At 35.0% G+C, this 19990-nt stretch overlaps 1 protein-coding gene across 1 annotated transcript; it reads left to right on the plus strand.

Moving 5' to 3' along the window:
* Nucleotides 1–2986: 2986 nt before the first annotated feature.
* LOC109158600 (codeine O-demethylase-like) lies at nt 2987–5351 on the plus strand. The gene is made up of 4 exons (XM_019306484.1): nt 2987–3219; nt 3324–3571; nt 4011–4341; nt 4863–5351. Exons 1-4 carry the CDS (start codon nt 3001–3003, stop codon nt 5157–5159), a joined length of 1095 nt encoding a protein of 364 aa, XP_019162029.1. The 5' UTR covers nt 2987–3000; the 3' UTR covers nt 5160–5351.
* Nucleotides 5352–19990: the final 14639 nt, after the last annotated feature.

Consider the following 19990-nt stretch of genomic DNA (forward strand, 5'->3'; position numbering starts at 1 on the left):
GATATAAAATTTAGCTTTTTCATTAATTTTTAAAAATTTTATCAGGATTGCATATTTAATTGTTATAAATTCGATATTTAAGTATTCAAGCTCGCAAAGTGAAATTGACTTGCAAAGTGAAGTTGGCGATAATAATGAAAATTCCATCACATTTTTTTTTTTTTTAAAAATTTGATCCGATCCATTTGATTTTTCAGATGTAAAGCTGAGATTAGTTCTTAATTTTTTCTTGGGGTTGTGTTCTCATAGGATCGTAAACATACTGAAAAATGTAATACTAGTTAGAATAAAGTATTTGTTACTTATACGGGTAAGTGTAATATTTTGAGGAAAAATGTGAAAATATTACATTTTTGTTCAAAAGTATTACACATTTACATTTTCCCATATAAGTAATAAACATTTTATTCATTATTAGTATTACATTTTCCAATATTATAAGTATTACGGAGTAAAGTTTCATCTTGACCCGATCCGTCTCAAAGATCTCACACATATTTTTGCGTATTGATTATGGGTCACACTTGTGTGAAACTGTCTTACGGATCCTTATCCGTGAGGATGGTCGGGTCAATATGAAATTTTAATACTTATACTAAACATTTTATATTAATTAGGAATAAAGTATTTGTTATTTATAAAGGAAAATGTAATATTTTTTATTAAAAATATAATACTTTTAATCAAAAGGTAAAAGTAATATATTTATCTTCAAAAGTATTATACTTTCACATATATATAAGTAATAAACATTTATTCCTTACTAGTATTACATTTTCTAGTATAAGTATAACATTTGATATCGATCCAACCCGTCTCATAGACGACAATGATATGTGAGACAGTCTTACACAAGTTTTTACCATTAATTATTATTGTGATTAACAATTAACAATTTAAACTATCTAAATTATTTTTTTGACAAAACTATCTAAATTATTTTACTATGCACTAATTAACTTTGTAATATTACGTATAATTAAATTTAAATTTAAAAATTTGTGGGGCATCACCATGGAAAATGTGCATATAATTGTGGGATCTTGGCTGATTGTATTGGGTTCCTAAATGGATTAGGGAATCACAAGTTTTAAAATTTTTAAGGCTAAGAAATGAAATTTCTATTCATTTAAACGTATATCATTATAGCATGTCCTGTCTAATACTATTTTAAATGTGATCGCGATCAATTAAAATAATCTACATTTGACCAATTTTGTGTTTTAAGTATTTTTTTTATTAGTACATGCAAAAAATATTTAATTGTGAAAGAGAATTTTAAATATAAAATGATTTATGACTTCGTCGATAAGAAATCGTGAAACATTTCCGGCCTCTTAAAATTAAACTTTTAATATCCACTACTTTTCAACTTATTTTTAATTAACTACTCATTTGGTTCTATTTTGTGTCTAGTTCGTTTATCAAGTCTTGATGGAGATATTTTTAATTCAATTTTTTAATAATATTAAATTTAATATTAATATATAAAATTTATATATTTAAAAACTACATTAATAATATTGCACAAAAAAAATTAAATTTAAAAATAATTAATTAATACACAAGAAAATAAACAAAGAAGAAAGAATTAATTTGACAAATAAATAGTAAACATGTAATATAAATGAGACAAATGAAGTATTTTTATAAAAACTTTTGGCCCTGTTTGGTAAAATAGTTAATTTATAGGCTAATTTTGACTTATTTGACCACTATTAACTTTTGATTTGATTAAAAAATTAATATAAATGTTTGGTTAATTAGCTTTTAATAACTTCAAAATACTAAAATTCAAAAAGCTGTTCAAAACAACTTTTTTCAATTAGCTTTTTGAGAAAGGAAATTATTTCAATTAGCTTTTTGAGAAAGGAAATTATATAAAACAGCTATCAACTAACAGCTAATTTACAAAACACTTTTCTACAATCAGCTAACGTTATCAACTAATTATACCTTCTAATTAACCCAATCAACTATCTGCTAACAATCATTTATCTGATTAACTTTTGGCCAAGCCTTCATTACTAAACAAATGAATATAAAAAGCATAACAAATGAAAAAAGTTAATAAGGTCAAATAAATCATCAAATTAATACGAAACTACAATTGAGTCATGATGCAACTAAAAAAGAAATTGCTACAGTTAGAGGGGAGATAAAGAACATTTTTAAATGACTTCTAGAAAGAGCAAATACCAATTTTGGTCCTACGAGTATTAACAAAATGACAATTTTGATCCACATGTTTAATTCATACCAATTTTCATCCACGACTATTGTTTTAGTACCAATTTTCATCCACAACTATTGCTTTAGTGCCAAAATTCATCACGCCGGTCACCCCTTCGTTTAAGACATGCCGGAATATGAAATTATTAAGGGTAGTTTCGTGCTTTTCAAATTAGGATTCATATTTGAGCATGAATAAAGGGATTTAAGCCATAAGATCTATCGCAATTCGCAGTTTTCCTCCTCAAATTAATGTAGGATGAGGAGGAGAACAGCGAATTGGGATCAATCTTTGGGCTTAAATTCATTTATTTATGCTCAAATTGAAATATTAAGTTGAAAAGGACGAACATGCCCTTAAAATTTTTAGATTTCGGGATTTTTAAATAGATGGGTGATCGACGTGATGAATTTTGGTACTAAAATAATAGTCGTGGATTAAAATTGGTACAAAAACAATAGTCGTGGATGAATATTGGTAGGAATTAAATATGTGAACTAAAACCGTCATTTGACTAATACTCGTGGGACTAAAATTGGTATTTACGTACTCCTTCTAGAAATGATTCAGAAATCAATAAAACTTCTAGTAAAAAAAAAAGTGAATAATAATGTGAATAACATTTATCATGCGTAAAATACTTGTACATTATTTATTGATGGGGTTTCCTTATAAATACCTTCCTTATGCATGTGGTAGCCTCATGCATATACACGTTTAAGTAAAAATATTCAATGGCGGCCTCATCTCCATCATCACAGCTAACCATGAAAGAGAGTTCAGAAAGCCTTCAAGAACTAGCCAAAGTGCCTATGCTTATCATTCCAGACCGCTATATTTGTGTTAATCAAGAACCCACAATTTCCTCTTCTAACTCCAACCCATCAATCCCCACCATTGATCTCCAAACTTTACTCATGGAAGAAACCAAGGATCTTGGGCTACAGAACCTACACTCAGCTTGCAAAGACTGGGGCATATTTCAGGTTTTTTTTTTTTTTTTTTTCCTCTCAAATTATCCAAGATTTTATGGCATGCGAATAGAGATAGATACAGTATAATATATATATATCACTTCATAAATTTACAGCTAGTGAATCACGGAGTCAACCCTTCAGTCCTGGCAAAACTAAGGAATGGAATTGAAGAATTTTACAGCCTTCCTCTAGAAGAGAAAATGCTATACAAATTCAGGCCTGGTGAAGCTGAAGGCTATGGCCAAACCATTGTCTTCTCTGATGATCAAAAAATTGATTGGGCTGATAGGTTTTATATGATCACCAACCCTATTTTCAAAAGGAAGCCTCATCTACTTCCCAAGCTCCCTTCATCACTCAGGTAATTAAGTACATACATAAAATATTAATTATAATATATATATATATAAAGTATGCAAGATTGGTGAAAACTTGTCTTAGAGTATGATTAGATATAATACCTAAATCAATGCAAATAGTACATATAGTTGCACCTATCAAGTACCTGTAAAAATTTCATGACATGACATTATGAAATTTTTTTTGATTATTTAATTTGATTCTTGCACTACTGGAAATTATGGAATTTTCGACTACCTGAAAGTGATCTTAAATCAAGTCGAAAGGCTTGTTCCGACCACTTTTGGTATCTGAAAAAATCTTTGTTGTTATTTCCGACCACTTTTTTGTTTCAATTTGATTTAAGATCACTTTCAGGTGATCGGAAATTTCATAATTTCCAGTAGTGTTGAATGATGTAAAATATGTCTTTGATGGTGTTTTGTGTTTATTAAACATAGGGAGGCCCTAGAAGCTTACATATTGCAATTGCAAGATGTTTCAAGAACACTTCTAGGGTTTATTGCTCAAACATTAAAGATTGGCAAGAGAGAAATGGAAGATATGGCAGAGGATGGGATGCAATCGATGAGGATGACTTATTATCCGCCGTGTCCTAAACCGGAGCTGGTGACCGGGATTACGCCGCACTCCGATGCCACCTTGATCACCATCCTCCACCAGGTTAACGGCGTTGATGGGTTGCAGGTCAAAACTGACGATGGAAATTGGATCCCAGTGGAGTTCCACCCTGCAGATGCCCTTGTTGTCAATGTTGGGGACACTCTAGAGGTTTTCCCTAATTCTTAATTCTTTACAATAGTGTTTGGTAGAATGAAATTGTAATTCTACGAAATTACAATTGGAATTACACCATAGAGTTGCAATTCCTAAGGTCCGGCCCCTAAGAATTGTAATTTCACATTTTGTGGAATTGTAATTTCATGATAAATTAACATTTTATCCTTCTTATGATTATTATATTATTATTATACAAAAACATTTTAGTCTTTATTCACTTCTTCTCTTTCAATTCTCAATTATTCTATTCCTTCCTACCAAAAAATGTAATTTAAATTCTCACTTTATTATTATTTTTTTTTACGGAATTACAACTGCACGGAATTACAACTGCCCCCCTCCCCAACAATCATATAACCCTAAGATGTAGATATTGAGATGTTATGTTGTATGTCCTTGTTTGATTCAATGAAATAGGAGACATCTTTAATGACCATAATTTTTCAATTTGAATTTTTAGGTTATGTGAGATTTTCAAAAATGTCACGTTAAATTTTATTTTTGTTACACAGATATTTAGCAACGGGGTATACAAAAGTGTTGAGCATAGAGTGATGGTGGATTCGAGTAAAGAAAGGATCTCCATCGCCATGTTTTTCAACGCAAAGTTTGAGGCTGAGATTGGACCGGCACGCTGCTTAATAAACGAGGAAAACCCACCAGCTTTCAGGAGGATGAAAATGGAGGAATACGTGAAAGAATTCTTCTCTCGCAAACTGGATGGCAAATCCTTTCTAGATCGAACGAGGATACAGAAAGTGAACGCAAAACCAGACATTATAGGAGAAAATTCGGTAGTAAAAGATTAGCTATTTAGCTGGCATTGTTTTATGTGGTTTGACCTTTCAATTTCAAGAAATTGTTTTTATTATTTTTAATATGTATATGTATGTGGATGTACGTGAAGAAATACAGAACAGTGGCATCACTGTGTCTGTACTGACATGTGGTAATAAATAAAGAACAGTATTGCTGGTGGTGTATATTAAACCATTTTTGTGGTCCGTTTGGTTCGCGGAAAATATTTGAGAAGAAATGAAATTGAAATTTTATGGAAAAAAAATTCTTGGGGCGATTAATTTCATTATTTGGTTGGTGAAAAAGAAATTATCGGGAACAAATTTTTGCCAATAAAGACAGCAAAGCCACGTGAATTTTCGGTCATCAAGGCACCCCGCCTAATCAGAGTTTGAGAAATGATATCATTAGAGTCAGATTTTGTAAAACGCAGTCTATAGTGTAGAGTCCTTTTGACATACCTTAGATCTCGTTTGAGTGCCACCAAATGCTCAGTGTTTGGAGAGTGCATAAACAAACAAAGTTTGTTGTTGACTGCAAATGAGAGATATGGATGAGTGATGGTTAGGTACTTAAGTGCTCTAACAAGGCTACAGTACTGTGTAGGAATTCCATATGGTTGACTCGGGGTGCTGACAACAGCCCACAAAAATGCATCTCAAGCATGAATAGGAACCTGTGGAAAAGTATTTGTTGCAAAAGGTAAAACATTCTCACCAAATCGGACATGATAGGTGATAAAAATCTTTCCAGTATTGAGATTCAAACAAATATATCCTTGAAACGACTCTAAGTAACCAAGAAATACAGATGAGGCAGATCAAAACTATATTTTGTGCTTGTTATAGGGCCCAAGATAAGGAAAACACAAGGCAACTAAAGACATGAAAAAAGGAATATCGAGATTTTCTTTGTTGACAAGAGTGTAGAGGCTCATATTGTTTAGGGTGGCAAAGGGAATGCAGATAATAATAAAAAACCATAGTTTCATAGGCATAGATCCAATACGTACTTACGAGGAACAGAAGCTTCACAAGCAAGGTGAGATAGGTTTCGGCAATGTGCTTATGACATCTTTATACACGCCCATTTTATTTATGTGTGTAAGTATAGAATTAACAATGATTTATCTCTAAGCTGAGAAAGAATTTGTCTAATTTTTTGTATTCTCTCCTAGATAAAACAAACCACTTTAATTTTACAAATGAGAGTTTCCTCAACTAGTGCTTAAACCAATGGAAATTATATATATATATATATATATATATATATATATATATATATATATATATATATATATATATATATATATATATATCTTTAGTTTAATGAGAAAGAACCATGTATATATACCAAGAGTAATAATCAAATAAAATGGAGAAAATAATGATGATGACCCTCATTAGCTAGAACGAAGGATGACCCCCAAATGTCTATGTAAACCAAATATAATACCTTAAAACTAGACTTATTGACACTTTCTAGTGGAAATTTTGAGGATTTCCCTAGTTGACAAGTAGTACAAAGAGAATGAATGTTATTTAAGGACTTATTAGACACTTGACAGTGACGTAATATATTGTGTAAGACTCTTGAGAGAGGGTGACCAAGGTAGGTTGCCAAACTTCTACATGTGCTTTGGATGTAATAAATACAACATGACGGAGTTGGTTATGGTTTGAACATGTAACACATTTTATAACTAGATGACACATGAACAGAAGATATAGAAGTATGCCCAATTCTAAAAATATTCAAATTTGTGTCATTACCAACTCAAAGAGTGTTGTTCCCTGTGTATTCTTTTACTTGTTACAACGATGAGGGATCCAGATTGGCATGATCTGTGGCACCAGTGTCTGGAAAACAATTTTGAGAGAATGACGTAGTAGCTAGATTGTTGGAATAGGTCATGTGTGCTTGAGGACTCGTTGCCCCCGAATACCTCCCATAGCACTATAAAGCAGTACTACCAAAATTTTTGCAGCTTTGGCACTTTGAAACACAGCTTTGGCCACCACTATGGCCTCAGCCTCCTCTATGTCCACGACTACGACGAAGTCTTTGGGCGTGTTGCTTCGGTAGTGAGGCAGCAGGTGGTCCATGTTGAGCGACAAGCGCTACAGGTGGTTGTAGGGAACTCGATAGAGGAAATCCATTAGTGTGGATGAACGAATGGATGATGAGATAGTCATCTAGTTGATCAATTGTCGTAGGTTCTTTTGTGGTCAATGAAGAGACCATCACATGGTACTTAGAGTGGAGGCTTTTAAATAGGTATAGATTTTGCTCATCTAAACCAATTGGTCGGTCGACTTCTGCAAGTCGTACAATTAAAACCTTAGCATTTCCAAGATACTCACTTGTAGTGGAATTCGATCTCCTTGGCGAAAAAAGTACAGCTGACAAAGGGGACTTAGAGTGCGTGTCCATGATGTGAAGCCGAATACAACTTCAATTGCTTGTCATAGGGACTGGGACGTGGCATGTCCCGCAACAACATACATAACTTCATCGGACAAAGAGAAGATAAGCATGGACAAAATAGATGAATACTGATGGTCCCAATTTTCGGCCACATGATTGGCTACAAGTCTACAACTGAAAACCTATCCAGAGCCTGAACAAAGGAAGTTGGATACGATAACATGCCATCAATGTATCCATTGAAATTTTGATCGCGAAGAAAGGTACAAGATGAACTCTCCAAAATAAATAATTGGAGGATGTAAGTTTGAGACAGATAAAGTGATTGGCCGCATGTAAAGTATTTATTGGGGCTAGGGATGGGTTAACAGCCATGGATAATTTTGGTTTACCTATATTAGATGAGAACAAGAATATCTATTGAGTAATATTTATTGATCAATTGTGCAAACAAATTAAAGTAGATGAAAAGATGTATTTATAGGGATACAAGAGATAGTCTTAATTAGAGCAAGACAAAAAGTTATTTAGAGATGGAGTAGGAATATATCGTAAAGCTGATAATGTATATTGAATCCTAATAATCACAAAATTAAACATGTATGAAAGAGTCATTTAAACTTGATATATAATTTTTCGTTATCTTTAAAGTAGTATTTTGGCCGGGATTGGCTCTTACTTAAATTTTAATGTCCAGAAAGAATTTCAAGTGAAAATTGTCCATACGATCGGTTATACTATATATGACAAACCATTAGACCCATTTTGATATATTTAGTCACTTTGTTAGTTATAATTTGGTGTAATTGACTCTTGAATGGTAATATATCATTGTGATCGTTGAAATTTAAAAAAATAAAATAAAATAAAATAGTAGAGGCCACTAACCGTTGTCTATCACCATCCAATGCCAAGAGTTATACAATGAATCAAGATCAAGATGGATCTGAGGTTAAAATACACAATTTACATATTTAATGTTTACAATTTACATATTAAACATTCACAATTCACCTTTTATAAAATTATGAACATTCAGTATGTAAATTGTGTACTTTAAACCCGATTCACAGAATAATTTGTCATCCCATGCAAGAAAAACAGCACGACAAAGTTCCAAATTAAAACAGATCAAATATGTCGATGAATATAATGATGAAATCCAATGTCGTACACTTGTTCCAAATGGCTACTTTTCTTCCATATCATCGCTTTTACAATTAAAAACTGAATAAATACAAAGTTATACTGCTGTAGCTAGATTCAATTTACGTCATATTTTAATATAAATATTACTAAACAAAATATTTGGTGAAGGCTGAAGAAGTTTGATTTCGGATTTTTTAAAAGTTTATTTAAATTGTTGGAAAGAATTATTGTATGCTTGGACCGAATTGAAGGTGGTTAGCTGCTCTAATGGTGGCCTGCCACGTTGGCTCCGACAAGTTGGCATGAAGTTGAGGTTTGGTCGGTGTCTGCAATATTGAAATTGTTTTGTCGGCGTATAGGTCTGCACCCTAATTATTGTCGGCATATCGATGAGATAAGGGTGGTGCGCAAATTATTTTGTAGTGCACTTTGTAATGTGCATTCGAGTTCATTATTTACATATTAAATGTTCTCAAATTATCTTTTAAAAATTTATAATTTGTATATTACGAACACACATTGTTAATATATACGTAATTAATTATCTTATTTTATATTTACAAATTCTTTTCAAATACTGCAATCACACAATATTAATAGATTAGGATTTGATAATCTTATATTCTCTTCTAAAGTCGTTATGTACTTTAACTTAAAAATACAATTTATATTCTAAAAATTCACAATTTCAATATTAAAAATACATAATTTATACGACGCTTAGGATTATGATCCTTTTGTAAGGTAGATCATAGTTCATGGTATGACAACTCAAGGGTGGTGTGCTACCCATGTGTGTGCGTGCATTTTTTTTTTTTAAACCATGTGTTGGTTTGCGAAAGATGAGTTATTTGACGTATTTAAATTTTGGTGAGTTCTATAAAATTTATTTGGTTTCGATGGATATATAAATTTAGAAGAATATATTTAATTTAATGCATTAATGATATGTTTTCAAATCTCTCTAAGTAAATATTATTTTAATACAAAAATATTATATGTAGTAGATTGGAAATCACTTTTTTTAAAAACATATTCTCCCTTGACTTTTGAAAATCACGTTCTTTTGAAATTTTCAATCATGAACTACACTCGAACTGGAAAAACAAATTAAAACATGCTTATTCGTGGTATTAAAAGGATAAAATAAAGAAACATTATGGCCTTGTTAGTCAAACGACTCAAACCGCATTTATGTTGTTAAAACACATGGCACATTAACAACTAAGCTTTATTGTCAAGGATAGACTTTCTGCACCCCAACCCTCATATTTTATTGTCAAGGGATAGACTTTCTTCACAAATTATATGGTGGAATAGCTAAGGTTGATCATGTGCATTATGGACTCTAGTTCAGATCATTTACCAATTACCAGCAGTTGATATATTCTGTTATGTTCTGTATTTTTATTACATTAAAATGAATTACAAGCCTTCCTGAGATGTAAAGATGCTTTTCCAATAGTAATTGAAGCTCCTAAAAGTGTCTTGAAACGTTGCTTGAAGTCTAAGGTCGTCGAAAAGTCCCTCTATATAGTTAAAAACGCACCTTAAATAGATTCTCGAGAGTCAACACACCCTGTGACATGGCCATGTCCCTAGGCATGTCGATTTATGCCCATGTTTTTCTTTATGGTTTGGGCCAATCTTCGAAAGCTTTGAACACAAAAGTCGTAGAGGACTTTATTAGCTTTCTAGGGAAACTTAAGTCGCCTCAATTTGATATAATATAAGAGAGATATTGTTGGGAGCATTTAAAGGCAAAGGCAAAGGCAAGCTATTTTATTTTTTGCTAGTTGTCCCACATTGGTTAAATAACTCATTGTTTCTCCCCTTATATACATCAACACTTTAATGAAGGCTTGAAGTATTATAGAGGGGAAATAAGGGGAAACCATGCGTGTGTTGTCACCATCGCCTGGCTTGATTTACACGTGCGGTGGTGTTAACGTTTTGCTCATGGGAGTTAATTTTATGCTCCTATTTTTGTGGATCATCTCAGCACCTTCGCCGCACAACAGCTCCATGAACAAGTGATGTGAGTTGGTCTTACACCTCCCCTTCATTATAGGACACGTTCTGTGGCTTATGTAGAGTGGGCTGTTGCCACACACATTATTTAAAGCACTCACTTCTCCTCTGCAGATACACGAAAGTAACCTCTCTCTGCTTATGCTAAACGTTCGTCCTGCCTGAGTTCATACAGGTATTGCCCTGTACTTCTGTGTTCCTGTCGATAGCGTGCAATACCCTGGTCGTAAACGCTTTTAAGGAAGTGTTACTGAACACGACACAGAATTCTTCACTTTTCCAGCTATACATCCAGCCAACATCTACAACTGAAATCCGTTTATTTCACACCATACTTATTTTTGCTACTGCAAAAGTACAACATCTAAAAGCGTTTACCAGAATCAACAATGTCTCAGACATCCAACCAAGCTTCTGATGTTACTACTGTTGAACCATTAACTGGTGGTTTAAACTACAAGAGGTGGGCTGCAAAAATCATAATGCTGCTAGAGTCCAAAGATGTGGACTATGTGATTTCTGAAGACCTTGAGAAGTTCAAGATGCCTGATGTCCAGCCACCTGCTCAACCTGCGAAGGAGAAGCAAACGACTGCATCAGATGTTACTGCCGATCCCAAGTCTTCAACAGCTTCGCAGGAAGTGGCTTCGTCCATTTCCCAGGCAACTCGCGCAAAGTATGAAAATGACAACAAGACTGCTCGCGCGACCATACTGCAGTTCTCACGAACCCGTTGTTTGACATATTTTCACCTCAGAAATCAGCAAAGGTTATCTGGGATTTAATTGAGGATAAATATGGTGCTGACGATGCAGGGAGGCGAAAATATATCATAGGACGCTGGTTGCACTTCACAATGACTGACTCCAAACCAGTCATTGAACATGTACATGACTTTGAGAATATCGTTGCAGATATGAAGGCAGCAGGCGCTGTAGTAAATGATGCGTTCCTGACTGATTCACAAATAGACAAGCTGCCTGAGTCATGGGTTGACTTCAAAAACAAAATGAAGCACGAACGAAGAAACTACACTTTGCAACAGATAATCAATATCCTGAATATCGAAGAAGAAAATCGCCTTGTACTCAAGTCAGCTACTATTTCTGATAATGTTAAGGCTAACATAGTTGAAACAAATGTTGGCGTTGACAGGTCAAAGTCTGGTGAAACCAGTAGAAATCAAAAGAAGCACTTAAAACCCAATAACTCTAATCGTTTCAAGAATGGGAAAAACCATAAAAAAGGGAAGAATAATGGTGAATGCTTCATTTGTAGTAAACGAGGCCATCGGGCTGTTCAATGCTATCACCGCAAAGGGTCCACGAACCAGAATAATCAGAAGCCAACCAATGAGGGCCCCAAGAACCAAGCTCACCTGTCGGAAAACACGGAAAATTCTGACATAGTTGCTACCGTGATAACCGAGGCAAACATGGTGGGAGATCCTGACGAGTGGGTTGTGGACACTGGAGCCTCACGCCACTTCTGCACCAACAAGGACCTGTTCAAGGTGTTCGAGCCTATCACTGGAGGAGAACAAGTATATATATGGGGAACTCCAGTGTTTCTGAGGTAAGTGGTAGAAGAAAAGTAGAGTTAATACTTCATTTTGGAAAGCAATTATTACTGCACAATGTGTTATATGTTCATTCCCTTCGTAGAAACTTAATTTCCGGAGGCCCGCTTAATAAGGCTGGAATTAAGATGGTTTTTGAGTATGACTAGATGGTTAAGATTCTCTATGGGAAATTCCTAGGAAGGGATATCTGCGTGCAAGTCTTTTTGTCCTAGATGTCTGTGTAGTAAGAAATCATCCCGTTGTAAATGGTCCTCCCCCTACCACTTATGATTTCATCCCAAATATGCATGGACCAAACAATGACAATAATAATGCTTCTTCTTCTGCGTACATTACTGTTTCAGTTGATGTTTGGCATGGTAGACTAGGACATATTGGTACAAAATGTTTAAATAGACTGGAAAGCATGACTCTGTTACCAAACTTGTCTAATGAGGCATGCACACAATGTGAAACTTGTGCTGAAGCAAAATTTGCTAGGAAATCTTTTTCAACTGTGAATAATCGCACTTTAATTGTGTTAGAACCGATTCACACTAATCTAGCTTATATTAAAACCACTGAAAGTAAATGTGGAAAACGTTATTATATCACGTTCATAGATGATCTCTCTTGCTTTACTAAAATCTACTTATTGAGATCAAAAGATGAAGCCGGACAAAAGTTTGTGGTTTTTAAAACTAAAGTAGAAAACCAGCTAGACAAAAGGATTAAAAGGCTTAGATCCGATAGAGGAGGAGAATATGAAGCCAATTTCCTCAAAAAATTGTGTGAATCATCTGGCATTATACATGAAGTAATTGCACCTTATACACCCCAACAAAATGGCATAGCTGAGAGGAAAAATAGAACTCTCAAGGAAATGATCAATGCAATGTTGATCAGTTCAGGGGCTCCGGATTATTTGTGGGGGGAAGCTGCTTTAACAGCAATCCACATCCTAAATAGAGTCCCGCATAAAGGGTTTGAAAAAACCCCTTATGAGTTATGGAAAGGGCATGCCCCTAATCTTAAATACTTTAAGGTATGGGGCTGCTTGGCAAATGTGGGACTACCGTCCTTCAAAAGGCCCAATCTGGGACCTAATGTGACAATCCAAAATTTATTTTTATAAATCCGATTTTAATAAATTCCAAAATAGTTATTTTCACTCTATTAAAATTTTTTGAGATAAATTTGGTGTTTGAACAAATTATTTTGAGTTACATTTTAAATGAATTCAACACCGAAACTTATTTTAAATCTAAAATCCCTAGATTTTCGGGTACATTGCGTACCAAATTTTCGATCCAAAAGTCAATCTGAGTGAAACCGGAAAAGAATCTGTGAAACCTGAACCAAGTGTTTTAATTAGAACTATCTTTTAAAAAATCTATTTTTGACTCCAAGTTATTCAAAAATCATCTTTCTAGACTATGATTCATGATGCAAGGTGAACCTTACAATTTTATTTTACATTTTTACTCCCAACCCCTAAGTATAAGAGATAGCTTTTCCCTTGTGCACTTTTCATTCCAAGAAATCAGCAGCTCTCTTTCGTGTCATTCTCTCTCTTTCTCCAACATCTTCATCTTCTTCATTTTTGGAGCTTCTTCTTCTTCCCAAGCTTAGGTTTCAAGACTAGGTAAGATATCTTCTCCCATTTCCTTTGGTTAGCTTATTTCTAAGATGAGATTATCTAAGCTAGACGTGTTTGTTTGTGTTCGTTGTTGCTTGAGAAATGGAGATGGTAAAGAAGAAGACCTAGCTTGAGGTTGGAGATGGAAGAATTCTTGAGGTTGAAGCTTGAGGTATAACCCATGGATTCCCAAATCTAGTATTTTGCCCTAAATTACGTGATTAATTGTTCAAGTGTGTATATATGTATTTTGGGTGTTTAGAATGATGAAATGTAAGTTATTTGTTGTTGATATGCTGTGTGATTTTGTGGGATTTGAGTATCTTATCATGTCGTTAAGAGAAGGAAAGCAGAGAGTGGTAACGGATTTACACGTTACCAATCCCAAGGTAATAACCTCTTTTCAATTTTAGTTATGGTGGTTTTGACTTGGAAAATTGTTTAAAGTGGGATTTAAACCCCTAACCCCTTGATTAATAATCAAAGCTTCTTCCACTTAAGCAACTTCACTCTTTAACAAACTATCTTGGTTTATTTAATATATTACTTAGGCTTGAAGGATTATTTATATTTAAAAGCATTTTTTATAGAAAATCATAAATATGTTGAAAATGGTTTAAACTACCAAAAGCTATGATTTGCCAAAAAAGCTCTATTTCAATAATTATATATATATATATATATATATATATATATATATATATATATATATATATATATATATATATATGAGTATATATGTTTTGGGAAATGTTATACTTGATTTTTGAGAATATATACATATAGTTATGTATGGTGTGTATATTTGATTATAAAGATATTTGAAGCTTATGCTATCTTTTCCCTAAAGCTACTTAGTTATTAACATTGTATATTTTGGAAAATACTATGTATCCCTAGAAAGATTTTACTAAGAACTTTTGATCTATAAAGTGTATAACCCCATGGATTCCCAACCTCCTTTTGACTCTGTGAAGTCTCTGTTTCATAGGTAGAAATGAGTAGAAATGCTAGAATGTTGTGTGTATGAGCTATTGGATGTCTTGTTGATGTGGTATGATGTGTTGTTGATATTTTGGATGTAGAGATTTGTCTGGTTTTGCTATACAGGTGAAGAAGGAGCCACTGGTGCACCACTCAGTGTGCACCAGTGAAAGTCATGGGCCTAGCCAACGGCCCACGAGGGGAGCCGTTGGCTAGAGCCGTGGCTAGACGGCCCTAGGGCACGGCCCTAAGCCGCCGCTGGACGGCTCCAGGCGGCGGGCCTCCACTAGCCCCGCCGCTAGGGCCGTTGCAAGCTATTTGTGCAGTGGCTGGGCCCTTGTGGCTCAGCTACGTGTCGTTTCGGACTGGGTGTCACGGGCCCTTGTGGCTCGGTACCTTGGGGCCGTCATGACGCACGTTTGGCCTTTGTTTTCGTTGAATTTGGATTAGAAATGAGCATGATATGATAGAATTTGCGATGAAATTGTGTTACAGTAATGTTCAAATGAAAAGTATCAGAGTTATACTGCCTATGTGAATTGCTTGATGTTATTTGATTGTTAAATAGAGAAGCATGATCATTAAGTGTTTGAGTATTGTTAGAAAAGCATGTCTAAAGTGTGTAATTGTTTCATGGAGAATATAGTCTGATTACATTTGTTGAAGTGTACAGAGCATGTTTTTTTTGCAATTCTAGCATGATTATGTGTCTTTTGCGAGTTCATAGTAACATATAGAATTGAAGCATGTTGTACAGTAAATTACATTCCAAGCATATCATGTTTTATAAGTGCATAAATGGCCAACGTGAGCCTAAGTATTATTTTCCAAAATTCATGAGCATGTGGTATGTCATTACCTTGTTGCACTGAGAAGTTGTTGAGATGTGACATGCATAAGCTTGGTGCATGAGATATATATATTTATTATCTATATTAGTGAGGTCTTGGAGGGCCCGTTAGGACTATGTCCTTTCGGAGAGGATGACCGGACATTGCGATCCGATAGATTTATCATGTAATGCGGCGTATTCCCACGTTACGAGGTTGGAGACTGCCTGCAAGGCTTGGAATCTTGGTTAGGGGGTGTGCACACTAAAAGTATGATACCTGATTCCACAGAGAAAGCAAGCAAGAAAGAAAGATAAAGAACCAAGATAGTGGTTCTGTGGGCGAGTTGAGTATGTGGCCGACTAGATTGCCGAGCCGGTTAGGTCCATTCACGATTCGTGAAGACCTACCTCCCCATGAGTTAGAGGTTTCGTAGTTACGAATGTGGCGGATGCACGAGATTGCACCGTAGGCTAGGGCTTCGCTGCGACGGAGTACCTGCCTCGCACAAGAAGAGAAACGAGAAGTATGAGAAAGTTTGAGCAAGAAAGAAATCGATTCAAGAGACTCAAGAGAAAGAAAGCGAGTCATTGTGACTATAAGAAACCTCCACAGAAAAGTATTCTATTTACAAACGAGTGTATAAGTATACTTATCCTATAGCATCTTTTTGCATTCGAGTATAGTATTGCACGAGATTGCATAATGAGAATATTTGCACGAGATTGCATATCGAGAATGGTTGCACTAGATTGCATATTGAGAATGATTACCCGGGATTGTATTTTGAGTATGATTGCCTTAGTTGCATATTGATGTTTGATATTTCTAGTTTGTATGATGAGAACTTGAAAACATGAGAATAATTTCTTATTAATTGATAGCTCGAAATTGCTTGATGAGTTTATGTGTTAGCATGAGATTGTTATTGAAATGTTATACATGATTGAGTTTTGCTATGTTAAGTATGCGATATTATGAGCATGTTGTTAGGTTTGATATCGTTGAAGTATGCCTATTTGATATTTTAGGTTGTGAGCATATAGAAAGCTTTGTGGTTTATATCAAGGTTTTGTCTAAGTGATTGAGATTTCTTAATTTGGGAATGTGAATCAAATGTTTTTCCAAAGTATATACTGTAGTATTTTACAGGGTTGAGTGGAGTTATACTTAGCTTCGTGCTAACGGGTGTTTTCTATTTGTCTATTTGCAAAACCCCTTTTAGGTGGGCCCAGCTTTTGAGAGTGTTCGAGTTAGACTAGTGTAGTTAGTTGCTATGTAGTCTAAACTCTTCGATCTATTATCGTTGTTTTTTTTTTTTTTTTTTTTTTTTGAGATTATGGATGTAGACACCTTTTGTTTTGTTGGTGATAGACACCGGGGTACTTTTCCCCAAGTTACTTTAATGTAGTAAATTTTGAATGTTAGTTTGACTTGATGTTTAGTTTTACCCTTAGCCTGTGCAATCACCGTGGGAAGGTGGTTGCGGCGGTGACATTCCCACTAAGTTTGTTAATTAAGTTTGATTTTCCGCTGCTTAATTTATCTTAATTTGATTTTAGAACTTTAATTAAGTTTAAGAAAAGTGGGGTGTTACACCTAAAACCTTAGATGCCATACTTGTTGGGTATGTTGAAAATAATGCTGCATATCGATTCTTGTGCTTGGAGAATCGTACTATGTGCGAATCAAGAAATTCTGTTTTCTTTGAACACATATTCCCGTTGAAAGTTGCCTATGATTCAACTGCTAATAGTCTTCAACAAAATTTTATTACCTTGCTTCCCAGTTTCCCATCTATTACTGAGGAACCTAGAAGAAGTAAACGGCCTAGAATCGAGAAAAATTTTGGTTCTGATTTCATAGCATATGTGACAGAATTGAAAGACTTAAATGAACTTTGTGATCAATTTATATGTCAATTAGTCTTGGAAGAAGAACCAAATACCGTTGAAGAGGCCATGCGCTCGGTTGATTCTACTTTATGGAGAGAAGTAGTTAAAAGTGAGGTAGATTCAATACATTCTAATCACACGTGGGAACTGGTCAATCTACCCAAGGGTTGCAAACCAATTGGCTGCAAATGGATCTTCAAAAGAAAATTGAGACCAGACGGCTCAATTGAAAGATTCAAAGCCAGGCTAGTAGCCAAAGGCTATACACAAAAATTCAGTGAGGATTACTTTTTTACATACTCACCCATGACAAAAGTAGCAACCATTCGGGCCACAGGTTGATAGTTTACCAAATGGATGTAAAAACAACATTTCTCAATGGTGAATTAGAAGAAGAAATCTACATGGAACAACCTCTTGGATGTGTTGATCCAGGTCAAGAAGGGAAGGTATGCAGGCTCAAAAGATCTGTATATGGCTTAAAACAAGCCCCTAAGCAGTGGTATGAAAAATTTCATAAAACCTTATTAGATCTGGGTTATTAGATCCGGGTTATTCTACTAACCGGACAGATGCCTGCTTATACACTAAAGAGATAAAGTCTAGCATTGTAATTATTTGTCTCTATCTAAATGACATGTTGATTCTTAGCTCAAACATTGAAGCTATAAATGAGACTAAAAGGACCCTATGTGACAAGTTTGACATGAACGATCTAGGGGAAGCTGATGTAATCCTAGGGATAAAAGTTCCCAAAACTGAGAAAGGTTATTTTTTATCTCAAAACCATTATACGGAGAAACTTCTGAAGAAGTTTGATAGTTATGATGTGGCCCTAGCAAAAACCCCTTTTGATCCTAGTATCAAACTGTCAAAGAATACAGAGACGAGCGTGTCTCAAGAAGAGTATTCTAAGGTACTTGGAAGTTTAATGTTCTTAATGAACTACACGAGACCTGATATTGCATTTGCAGTAAATAAGCTTAGTCGCTATACCCACAACCCGAGTACCCCGCATTGGGATGCTTTGAGAAGGGTACTTCGATACCTCAGAGGCACTGTAGACTGGGGTCTTGATTATAAAGGATACCTAGCCGTGCTAGAAGGCTACTTTGATGCAAATTGGGTAAATGACAATGAAGATGTAAGCTCAACTAGTGGATACGTATTCACTATGTGTGGAGCGACAATATCATAGAAATCAACTAAACAATCATGCATTGCCAGATCAACCATAGAAGTCGAGTTTATGGCTCTAGATCTGGCAAGCCAAGAAGCGGAATGGCTAAGGAGCTTACTGGAAGACGTGCCATTGTGGGGGTGTCCAGCACCCGCTGTTCCTATACATTGTGATTCACATACTGCCATTTGTGTTGCACAAAATAGTGTCTACAATGAAAAGCGAAGACACATAAGAGTCGGACATGAGTCTGTACGGCAGTTAATATTAAATGGGGTAATCACAATGTAATTTGTGAGATTCGAAAGAAATATTGCAGATCCTTTCATAAAAGGCTTAAACCGGAAAACCATCCTTGATACTTCAAGGGAGATGGGTTTAAAAACCCCATGACTGTAAAACAGTGCATACTCTGTAACCTGCTATGGGTGGTCTATATTGAGATAGATTTGACAGAGTTAAAAACCTATATTGAGATAGACTGTACAGGTATTCATTCGAGATCAAAAATGTGAAAAACACAGATTCTGTGATCACTAAGAGTTTATTAGGGCATTTAAGTTCAAAATTTGTTTAGCCAATGAGTTCAAGAGTCAATTCGCTCTCGGGTAGCAAGTTACTTAATGTCACAACATAACAGTTCAAGTATTATACACTGGTATGAAAGTTAGCTCTTGTGCTTACTCAGGTTTTACTAAATTCAACCTTGTTCCTTTAAATGTGTGGGGGATTGCCGGGAGCATTTAAAGGCAAATGCAAGCTATTTTCTCTTTTGCTAGTTGTCCCACATTGGTTAAATAACTCATTGTTTCTAACCTTATATACATCAACACTTTAGTAAAGGGTTGAAGTATTATAAAGGGGAAAGAAGGGGAAACTACGCACGTGTTGCCGCCGCACGCGCGTCACAGTGTGTTTTACTCATGGGAGTTAATTTTATGCTCCTATTTTTGTGGATCATCTCAGCACCTTGTCTGCACAACAGCTCCATGAACAAGTGCTGTGAGTTGGTCTTACACCTCCCCTTCATTGGAGAGTGGGTTGTTTCCACACACATTATTTAAAGCACTTACTTCTCCTCTGCAGATACACGAAAGTAACCTCTCTCTGCTTATGCTAAACGTTCGTCCTGCCTGAGTTCATACA

Source organism: Ipomoea nil, unplaced genomic scaffold (genome assembly GCF_001879475.1).
Source record: "Ipomoea nil cultivar Tokyo-kokei standard unplaced genomic scaffold, Asagao_1.1 scaffold2823, whole genome shotgun sequence".
Lineage (NCBI taxonomy): Eukaryota > Viridiplantae > Streptophyta > Magnoliopsida > Solanales > Convolvulaceae > Ipomoea > Ipomoea nil.